At 40.3% G+C, this 11,842-nt stretch overlaps 1 protein-coding gene across 2 annotated transcripts in view; it reads left to right on the plus strand.

Annotated features, from left to right (window-relative positions):
- Positions 1–3,448: 3,448 nt before the first annotated feature.
- Positions 3,449–11,842, plus strand: part of TMEM38B (transmembrane protein 38B) — a 50,238-nt gene continuing 41,844 nt past the window's right edge. The window contains exon 1 of one of the 2 annotated variants that reach the window (XM_072842231.1): positions 3,449–3,684. Coding sequence is in view for 1 of the 2 variants with exons in the window: in XM_072842230.1 (XP_072698331.1) it covers positions 3,573–3,684 (112 nt within the window). In the remaining variant the exon portion in view is untranslated. The remainder of the gene's footprint in view (positions 3,685–11,842) is intronic. The other variant, XM_072842230.1, reaches the window with a different exon arrangement.

The raw sequence follows: 11,842 nt of genomic DNA on the forward strand, positions 1-11,842 counted from the left end.
TTTTCTATGACCTGCAATCCACGGTAATTTTTTAAAGGGTCCATTCAACTTCTAGAATGTTATTATTCTTTGATTTAACGGTACCTGTTAATCTTGAATGGAGATGAGTTGTAACCTTGGGTGTTGGTAACCACAGACACCTAGCAGCCACGCAGTGGTGAGTGACTGCAGTTTTGGCAGTCCTTACACTGATGAATACTGAGATATTCCTTTTAATAACATCAGATTTTTAATCAGGTATATTTACATTTGTTACACAGGGAGAACAGTTTTAGTTTGATAGTTTATGTTAGAGGTATATGTGATGTTTATAGAAAAGGATTTGCCTTCAGGGCAAGAAATAGGTAACCAAGTAATATTTTAAAAGTCACCATATCGAAAGGCACTATTATTAAACACTTGAGTCTAAAAAGTTGAGTGATACCCAAATTGGTTCATCACTTAAATCTCATGCACTAGCAGCCCACTTAACTGATTAAATTCAGTGGGTATTTTGAATGCAACTGATGTTCTTTAGTTAATTCTCGGAGATAATGCTGGATATTAAAAAAGTTGAATTCAAATTAAACATTTTGTTGTAAAGGTCATGTAATATTACACTATAATTTGATATGGCATGGTATCAAATACCTATCAAAATAACTTTAGAGTGAAAATGTCTAATTGGAATATCAAAGTTTAGAAGTGTAATTAGCCCCTTTAATATGAAACCTAACTATGGGCCCTTTATGATTCTTTAAAAAGTTACTGTTACTGATTTCCCAAAGTGAAAGGCATGCCACTCAGTGGATGGAAAGCAGTATTGCAGAGAAGAGATAGCGATGATTACATTTTGAGATACTAGTTTTTGGGATTTTGCCACCTTGACTTGGGGGAATGGGTAAGCAAGCTGAGACTAAGAAGAGTTATGTGAGTTGTTCTAGAATTAACTTCATGATTAATATTAGTGGCACGACTGTAATGTTTGTATACAGAGATACAGACTGCAAAAAAATTATTTATTTATAAGGGTAGTTCTGAATGAGGGGCATTTTCATCCCAGCCTTCCACTGGGACATTTGGCAATATATGGAGACATCTTTGGCATGTGTGTGTTACTGCATCTATTGGGTAGAGGCTAGGAATGCTGTTAAACATCCTACAATGCATAAGACAGTCACCACAACAAAGAGCCAATAGTATTGTTGAGAAATCTGGTTTATGAAAATTAGTTTCACATGTTTTTGAACTCAAATTCTTTTTAGTCTAAACTCTTCTAGATATTCATATAATAAGACCAGCTTTACTTTCTAATAGATAAGCAATACTTTATAATACAAATTCATTTTTCTGCAATGATTATGTAACTTTGTAAACTGCTTCCAAAAGTCAGGAAAAGTTTGAATATTCACACTTAATCTCCCCCAATCTCACCTTGCTCTGTTACCAGTTCAAAGCCTTTCCTTCTTTCATTGCTCACTTCCTTTTTTTCTGGATTATTTTATTTTACTAAATAACTGAAGCACTGACCAGAAGCAAATATAGTGAGCATATTTAACATTTGGATACAAATTGTCTTTTTATAAGATTATAATTTCATTTTTCTTAGATTTACACATTTTTTTCTTTAGACTCTAGGCAGATGGAGACCCATCTAATTCTCAGTTTTTGAAAAGAAACAAGTTTCAGATTACTAGGGAGAGCCTGAAATGATTCATTTCTTTCTGTTGGAATTAGTCTGTTTAGGGTAAGTAAAATGTTGGATTTACCTGCTTTTTAAAAAACTCTGATGCTTTTTATGTTGTCCTATTGGTCTTAATAATTGATTTAATTATACCTTAGAATAATAGTGGCATAGACTATCATTGGAGGTGTTGCAAAGAGTCCTTCATATATATTACTTTTTAAAGAACAAAATGCATCCTTTATGAAATTTAAGATTGTCAAATGTAAAACCTTTTGGGAAACACTATCCAAATTGTGCCCCTAAATTCATAACACTGCAATTCCAAAGATAAAGGAATGCATAAAAAGTATGGAAAATGAATACCCTTTGATTTTCCCAGTCTCCAGTCTCTTCTCACCAATTTACTCCTAAACTATTTGTTGATTGCACATTACCCTCCACCTCCATCAAAAAGGGAAAAACCCAGTTTAGTATAATGGTTAAGAGAATGGATTCTGGCTCTGATTTGTCTGAGCATAATGTAGTGATCAAGAGCTTAGATTCTGAAGCCAAGCCACATAGTTTGTGGTATGCCATTCAAGGATTTCTTTTCCAGCCTCATTTCTCACTTTGTAGTCTAGCCAAAATTCCTCTGTCCATCTCCTTCTAGCCTGTAAGGCCAGGTCATCTTACCACTTCCCTGAAATAGTCCTCCTCTTCTCGGAACTGCTCTAGCATGGCACCTCTGCTTCTCACTACCAGTTCTGTACAAATGACGTGTGTGCCTAAAAAACTTAATCTCTTGAGAAAACACAAGCTTACTGAGGGCACGATATTATTGTATTCTTTTTTAGATCTCCACTAAATCACGATGTGCCTTGCACACTAGCTTTGCTTGACAAATGTCAGGTGAATCAATTTAAAGAAGTTAATCCCACTCTGAACCTCTACCCCTCTGGCCTGTACAGGTTTATCCCAAATCATAGAACTTTATATTAAAAAGGATGAATGCAATGTATGTAAATCAAATCCCTAAAAAAATTTCTTGAGGACCCAAAAGAGTCCCCAAGACTCTACGAGGGCTATGCAATCAATACTTAGCATATTTCATATCTTAGAAAAATTTAAAAGTTCTTTACGTATGGCTTTAAAATAATAAATGTGCTAAATGTTTTTTTTTTTTTTGATTTTATTTATTTATTCATGAGAGACACAGCGAGAGAGAGAGGCAGAGACACAGGCAGAGGGAGAAGCAGGCTCCATGCAGGGAGCCGGACATGGGACTTGATCCCGGGAGTCCAGGATCACACCCTGGGCCAAAGTCAGGCCCTAAACCGCTGAGCCACCCGGGCTGCCCAAATGTGCTAAATGTTAATGTAAGTAGTGCATTTTAAAATTCACTACGGAGGATCCCTGGGTGGCTCAGCAGTTTAGCACCTGCCTTTGGCCCAAGATGTGATCCTGGAGTCCCGGGATCGAGTCCCGCATTGGGCTCCCTGCATGGAGCCTGCTTCTCCCTCTGCCTCTCTCTCTCTCTCTGTGTCTCTCATGAATAAATAAATAAAATATTTTAATAAAAATAAAATAAAATTCACTACGTATATATTCCTCTGCCCATTCTCCTGGAGCTGGCACCGTTTGCAGCACGAAGAACGCCGGACGGACCCTGTCTGGGAGAACCAGGCTCGGCCCTGCAGGAACAGGCGGGAAGCCGCTGGCCCCGCCCACTCCCAGGACACGCCCCCGCCCCCGCCCCGCCCCGCCCCGCCCCGCCCCTAGCGTGCCGGCGCCGGGTCCCAGGGCGCACGCGCAGGGCTCCCGCAGGCGGCGCGCCCGGGCGCGAGGCGGCGGCCCCTCCCCCACCCTGGCCGCGCACCGCAGGAACCCGTCGCCGGGGCTGCTGCGGCTGCTGCTGTCGGTCGTCGTCATGGACTCTCCGTGGGATGAGCTGACCCTTGCCTTTTCTCGCACGTCTATGTTCCCCTTTTTTGACATCGCCCACTACCTGGTGTCCGTGATGGCGCTGAAGCGTCAGCCGGGTGAGTGCGGGAGCCGCAGACCGGCCGCCTCAGGGTGCCTCTCCCGGGAGGACGGCCGGAGCCGCCCGAACGGCCCGGGGCCTGGAGACGGGCTGGAGGGGCGCCGGGGCCGACCCGCCCGCCTCGCGAGCGCGGGGGAGACTGAGGCAGGGAGCGGGCGTGTGTGTGTGTGTGTGTGTGTGTGTGTGTGTGTGTGGCCCCGGGAGGCGTCAGAGGCGCGACCGCGGGTGCGGACGCCGCGGCGGGCAGGGGCCGCTGATGGGGAAGACGCCGCTGCGGCGTGTGGGAGCCGGAGCCCCTGCACCGGCCTGGCCCTGACCCTGCGCGGTCCCCGGGCGCCGCCGCCGGCCTGGGGACCCCCGGCGTTCACGGCTCACCTGCGGGGGCCGCCCCGGGCCTCCGCGCTCCAGCGCCGCCTGCCGCCCAGGGCGTGACCCCGGGGTCCCGGGATCGAGCCCCCCGTCGGGCGCCCCGCGTGGAGCCTGCGTCTCCCTCTGCCTGCGTCTCCGCCTCTCTCTGTGTGTCTCTCTCATGAATAGATAGAGAACATCTTAAAAAAAATAGTAAGAACTGTTCATCAGAAGACACCATTCAAGGGCTGAAGACACAGAGCACAACCTGAGAACGGGTATTTGCAAAACTAGAGCCAACAAAGGATGTGTAAATAAAGTGTATACAGAACTACATGTCAATTACGAAAAGACAATTCCGTAGGAAAAAAAAAGTGTGTTTAAGGAAGAGGAAGACGAAGGAGAGAAACTTTAACGGGCAGTTACACACACACACACAGAGTATTTCTAAAGAGCCAAGAAACATATGAAAAAGTGCCTAAGATGGGCCGCCCGGGTGGCTCAGCGCTTTAGCACCTGCCTTCAGCCCAGGACGTGACCCCGGGGTCCAGGGATCGAGTCCCACGTCGGGCGCCCTGCACGGAGCCTGCTTCTCCCTCCGTCTATGTCTTTGCCTCTGTGTCTCTCATGAATAAATAGATAAATAAAATCTTTAAAAAAAAAAACCCGTAAAAGTCACCTGGGGACAGAGCCCCCCTGGGGACAGAGCCCCCCGGGGACAGCAAGTGGAGCTTGGTCGCTTGGAATAAGGAGTGGTTCTGGACTGCTCTGCAGCCCTGAAAGTTGTGTGGACGCTCAGAGAGCCCCAAGCAGGGACACTTGTCTTCTCCGTACCCAGCTCTGTCACCTTGCTCTGCAGCCGAATAAAGTGATTGTGGTTGGAAGAGAGGGGATCCCCCTTTTTCCGTCGTAAGCGTGATGTCGTCCAAGGGTCGTTTGGCACGGTTTCACTATACAGCATTTTGAGGGTTTTTTTTAATCGTATATGGTCAAGGAGCAATATTCGTCTTTTTTACTCTCAGAGTATGTTTATGCCTGTATTGCTTTACTTCTGCAGTTATTCTGCTTGCCTTTTGGATCCTTTATGACTCTCTTCTTTCTTTGAGCTCAGGCATTTTTTTTTTCCCCCTTTCCTACGTTTTATCTGTTCATGCAGCCTGGTCCTTTAGGGAGAGTTCATTAATGAGTGAATGAGGGCTTGAAGAGGTGCTGTAACTCTTGGGGACTGTTTTTTGTTTTTGTTTTTGACTCTTTGCTCTCAGAAATATTTTTCACTTACATTGATGTTTGTAGCTCAGTCTTTTAAAGCATTGTTTGGTCGAAGTTTTGCCCTGGAAAAGGTGGATATTGTATTAAATCAGGACAGATAATCTGTGTAAGTGAAAGTGTTTCCCTGATTTGAAAAGAAGTACCTTATCATGCCATATTTAGTATTTGGAGTTTTCTTGTATAGGCCAAATCAGGTTCTCAAAGTGTGGCCTGGGAACCCTTGGGGTTCCTGACACTTCCAGGTCAAAATTAGTTCATAATAATATGCAAATATTATTTGTCTTTCTTTACACTCATTTTCTCACAAGTGTGCAGTGGAATTTTCCAGAGGCTACATGACCTGTGATGCTGTAACAGATTGAATACAGAAACAGATATGAGAGTCCAGCTGTTTTCTGCTTGAAGCCAGACATAAAAAAAGGATTTGCTAACATAAAACAGTGGGACCTTCCTCACTAAATGTTTGCTTTGGAAAACACGTATTTTTCATAAAGAATACATAATTGATGTTAACATTTAGTATGTTTATTATTTTTGAAATGAAAAACATTAAGTACTCCTTTAAAATTTTCTCAACAATTTCTAATAAGCTAAATATACCTGTTAACTCCCATAAAAGCTCTTTGGGGTCTTCAAGAACTTTTTTTTTCAAGTCTGACTTTTTAACCTTTAAACTGAAGTTTGTGATTTTTTAAAAGATTTTATTTATTTATTCATGAGACACACAGAGAGAGAGAGGCAGAGACACAGGCAGAGGGAGAAGCAGGCTCCATGCAGGGAGCCCGATGTGGGACTCAATTCCAGGACCCCAGGATCACGCCCTGGGCTGAATGCAGCTCTAAACCACTGAGCCACTCGAGCTGTCCTAAAGTTTGTGATTTTGGACAAAGACATACAGACATGTGATTGCCACCACTATCAAGATATCCAGTAGTTTCATCACTCACCCCAGATTCCCTCCTGCCCTTTGTAGTTGGCCTTCCTCTAGTCTCTGGCAACCATTCATTTGCTCACTAATTTTTAGGGGCGCAAGGAGTCCTGAGACCAAAAAATTTGAGAAGCGCTGGACTAATTTAATGCTGAAACAGTATTACATCTTGTGAATATATTTTATATATGTGTGTGTGAGAGAGAGAGAAACATACTTTATATTCCAGTACCAGTGCTTGTAAACAGGTGAAAATGATAGAATTCATACAAAAGAGTGTACCAATTTAAGCTTTTACCAGAAGTATGTTAGACTGCTTGTTTCTTCCTCAATATTTGCTACCCCCCCCACTGTTATCATTCTTAACTATCTTATCATTCTAATGATCAGAAAAATAGTTTTCATTTGTACCTGTCAGGGTTACTGAGTGAATGCTTCTTAAGTTTATTGGCAATTTGTATTTTCACTTCTCATTGAGTTGATCATATTGTTTTTTCTATTTAAATTGTAATGTAATACATTTTTAAAAATGATGAATCAGGGGCTCCTGGATTGCTCAGTCAGAAGAGCATGTGACTCTTGATCTCAGGGTTGTGAGTTTAAGCCCCATGTTGGGTGTAGGAATTACTAAAAAATAAATAAAAATAAAAATTAAAAAAATATTGAATCATCCTTATATTCTTGGAATAAACTCCACCTGTTTGAGGTATCATTTTAATTCACTAAGGATTTTATTTGCCAATACTTTGTTTAAATTTTTACTTAATTGGCAACTTTTTCTTATCCCCTGTTGACTGATTTCTCTAGAACTCAGACCTATTGTGCAATAAAACTATAATTCGTCTATGTAGTACCAGGATTCTTCTTATCTTTATTCTCTGGAGCACATTACTCCTTGAGACTCCTGACTTTTGGAATGTATTTTATCACTGCCCATACCTCTCTCCTCACTTGCCTACCATTTACATCTTATATATCTCTTCCTAGAGCTTAAACAATGCTAGTGGAAACAGGTAAAGGGGATTAACTCTTTCTTTCTGTGGTGTGGATAAGGACAGCGTCCCTTTGCTATTTGGTTCAAGTCGTAGGTTTCAAATCCAAGGAAAGATGATGGTTTTCCTCTTTCCTTTTCCACATGACTTGTATTTAATAATTTGGATTGTTTTTTATTTCTTAATTTACCTCCATTTGTCAAATAGTTAACTTTAGTTCCTCCTAAACCTTCGCATCTGATTTTCTATAGTTTTTAGTTTTGGCTAGTAGTCATAGGTTTTGCTTGTTTGTTTTCCTATTTTAGTAGGAAGTTGGAAAATGCTGTGTTGAGGGTTATTAGTCAGAAACCATTTAGCAGGGGCACCTGGCTGGCTTAGTGGTTGAGCATCTGCCTTTGGCTCAGGTTGTGATCCCAGGACCCTGGGATCAAGTCCCACATCAGGCTCCCTGTGGGGACCCTGCTTCTTCTCCCTCAGCCTATGTGTCTGCCCCTCTTTCTGTGTCTCTCATGAATAAATAAAATCTTAAGAAAAACCCCACTTAACAGAAAGTTTATATCAATTTTAGTCTCTCTTATCTTACTTTTTTTTTTTTTTTTTAAGATCTTATTTATTTATTCATGAGAGACACGGAGAGAGAGAGAGGCAGAGACACAGGCAGAAGGAGAAGCAGGCTCTGTGCAGGGAGCCCGATGTGGACTCAGTCCCGGGTCTCCAGGATCATGCTCTGGGCTGAAGGCGGCGCTGAACCACTGAGCCCCCCCAGGCTGCCCCTTACCTTACATTTTATTTTTTTTTCTTATCTTACGTTTTAAATCTGCCTTCTCTCTTTTCTTATTTAAATCTTCATTAAAATTAACACATTTTTGCAATCATACATTCATATCCAGTTGCTATTTTTGGTAAAATTTCCTGAAAATTTAATCTACAGTTATTTCTACTTGATTTTTACACACACAATCTATTTTTCCTGTTAATTCTCCCCCACTATACTACAGGGGACAGTATTGGTGATCTGGCAAGACAGTGATATTAAGAAAGTTCATAGTTTAGGAATATCTAAAATATTTCAAATATTGCTAACCTCTCTCGAATCACAGGAAGTTCAGTTAAGCAAATGTTCATTGAAACTTTACTGTGTATCAGGCACTATATTAGATTTTTTTAAAAATATTTTATTTATTTATTCATGAGAGACAGAGAGAGAGAGAGAGAGAGGCAGACACACAGGCAGAGGGAGAAGCAGGCTCCATGTAGGGAGCCCGACCTGCGACTTGATCCCGGGACTCCAGGGTCACACCCTGGGCCGAAGGCAGATGCTAAACCGCTGGGCCACCCAGGGATCCAAGATGCTAAGGATACCAAGACGAAAGATGTTGTTGTAGCCTTAACAGTGTTATTTTCTTCCATGATTTCTATCGTTTCCATATCACCAATGAGTTTTGCTTTCCAGAACTAGGAATCCAGGAATAAAGCCTATTATTGTTTCTCCTTTTAATTTGTGGGAGATGAAAGGATTTATATGTCAAGAATTTGTCAGTTCTGAGGATTCTGTAAAGGTGGCAGCATAATTTTGCTGTCTTTATGAATCCACACATAAAAGCATACAGAAAGGTACAAAAATCATAAATGTACATACAGCTCAATGAATTTTCAAAATGAGCACATCTGTTTAATCAATACCCAGATAAAAAAATTCATGAAACCCCAAAGCCTCTTTTGTTATGTGATGTTTTAAAAACTGACAGTTTGTTCTCCCAGTGTAGGGTGGAAAAGGATGTCTCAGAAATGACAGTTCATAATTTACTTCTATTAGAGAGTCTTAAATGTCTCCAATTTTTAAGTGAAAGAATATTTGATTGACAAGACATAAAATATTGGTCAGGCAGTGTGATGTGGTAAAAAGAGCTAATAAAATCAGGACACCAGTATTAAAACTCTATCACTAACCGGGTAGTTTGAGATAAATTAAAACCCAGTATTTCATCTGTGCAGTGAGTGGTCTGGACTAGAACAACAGCTGACCTGTGTTTCTTCCTTAAGAATCTCAGTTTTGGCTCTAAAGAGATGTTCAAGCTTCAAAGTTTTTTTTTTTTTTTTTTTTTTTTAAGATTTTTATTTATTCATGAAAGACAGAGAGAGAGAGAGGCAGAGAGACAGGCAGAGAGAGGGAGAAGCAGGCTCCCTGTGGGGAGCCCGATGTGGGACTTGATCCCGGGGTCTCCAGGATCACGCCCTGGGCTGAAGGCGGCACTAAACTGCTGAGCCACCTAGGGATCCCCTCAAGCTTCAAAGTTTAAAGATATTTTCAACCCATCCTTTGTTTCCCCAGTAGTGGTAAACTAACTGCTTTCTGTAGTTGGTAATTCTGTGAATCTGTAGTACGTTTTACCTTTTTAACAATCTAGTTAAAAATTTTATACTTAATGTCTTTATAGCAAATTCTCTCTATTAAAATAACTATGTATTTTGTTCCCTGACTGGACTCAGACGGTACAGAGTCCTAGCAGTGGAGTTTAACTTCCTACTTTCCAGTTTGCATATGTCAAGTTAGGATATCTAAAGTTCTGGCTACTTCCTGCCTAGATCCAGTCAGTATAATGTCATTAGTTGTAGTGGGCCAGTGTGATGTTGGATGGATTTCCAATATGATCAAAATCTCTGTGACTTTGTTAGAGAACAGGAGAGTTGACATAGAACTAAGGCAAGATTGCAATATACTGTTCACCTAGTCAGGTAAAAGAGGTGTCTCTGGGGTTCCTTCAAATTAATACAGAAAAAGAGAATTTGCTTACGAGGTTTCAGGGGTTATATTGATTTGTTCCAGTAAAAATACTGCATCTTGAATACAGCTGTATTTGGAGTCACTACCTGTCTACCTTTCTGATAATCCACAGGCATTCTCCAAGATCCATCTGCTTAGTACTTATAGACCAAATAGGCAAGTTAAATGGGATGTGATAGCTGTCACCACCTTTTCATCTTTGACGTTTTTGGTTATGGCACCCATCTCTGTGGTACTGCTTTTTAAAAATACCTTGAGGGGGAGAAGAAACTCTAGGGGCTTCTACTCGAATGTTTCTACCATACTGATTCTGACTACATAAATCAGAGGATCACTATGGGCTTTGTGTCACTTGCCAGCTACGTCTGACTCCATAAATCAGAGGATCACTATGGGCTTTGTGTTACTTGCCAGCTACGTCTATTCTAGTTACACATTAAGGAACTATGGAAACAACCACAAGGTGGGTCTGTAGATTTGCTTGGCCCACTATGATCCAAACTTGATCCAAAACTGGAAGTAGAATATGACTTTATTTTCTAGCTTTCATTTCATAATGAAAATATTGTGATGTTAAAGTTCATAGGTGATTATGAGTGCTTCAGAACTCATATTTTTTTTTGTTTGTTTGTTTGTTTCTTTTCTTTTTTTCAGAACTCCTACTTTGAATTAGAGTCAGATCTCAATGTGACAAATTTTGTTAAGAGTTTTGGGGAATATCACAAACATCTTAAGATAGGACAGATAATTTTTGTCTTTTAAATATGAGCATGTTAAAAATAAAATAACATCTCCTAATGTCAGCTTGTTCCTTAGCTAAAGGAATGTTTTAAAACTGAGAAAAAAAAGCAAAGAAACCATATTAACTATATTTTTCTACTGACAATTATTTATATATGCAGGAAAGATCTACAAGCTGTTTCTGGTTAACTTTCTGTATTTTCACAGTTTAACTTCACAATAAACTAATTCTGGTACTGGTATGATATATACAAAAGAACATAACACCTAAAGAGATTTGTCATAGGATTGCCTCATACTGTAAAATGTGTTACCATAGTGTATATATTGAAAAGAGCTTCATAGAAAGGCCTATTTGAATTAAGGGAAATTTTTCTAGCGGACATAGTTTTGAAAATTAGACAAAAAAGATGGATGTGAGACCCTTCAATTGTTCTTTTCCTTTCTTTTTTTTCTCTAATAAAATCTTCGTTTCACTGATTTAAGTGATTTAGGGTTATAAGTACTTTCCTAGTGCTATGGTGTGTTGTTTTCATCTCAGCCTTGCAATAAGAATTGAAAAGAATTTTATCTGGGGCTCAGAGAATAGAAGCAGCCAGAAGTTGCATTTTGCCTGCTTTCTCTGCTGGTAATGATCAGTCCGTTCAGTAGATATATCAACAAGTGTCTGCTGTGTACTAGGTAGTAAATATGTCTTTTTGTATATTTTCTTATTTTAAATCCTTGTAAGTTGTGTATTACTCCCATTTTATGAAAGTTGAAACTTAAGCCAGCAGGGTTTAGTGATCCTACAAAGAGGTCACAAAACTGGTATATAATTCCAGCTGCTTCTTTGACTTGTGACAATACAAAGGGAAGTTAATGGTAGTTAAAATCATAATACTGAGCTCTTGAAATATTTCACATGTTTTTCTGTCATTCAGTACATTTATAGAGCACCTACTGTCTAAAGTCTCTTAGAATTTTAAGAGATAAGAACTTTATAATGGAGCTAACACATATACAAAATCTAGAATGTGATTATGTCCTAAGAGGACAGAATAAAATGTGCAAGTTGAGGAAAAAAGGAAAGTTATTTTGACCTAATCAGAAA

Source organism: Canis lupus, chromosome 10, assembly GCF_048164855.1.
Source record: "Canis lupus baileyi chromosome 10, mCanLup2.hap1, whole genome shotgun sequence".
NCBI lineage: Eukaryota > Metazoa > Chordata > Mammalia > Carnivora > Canidae > Canis > Canis lupus.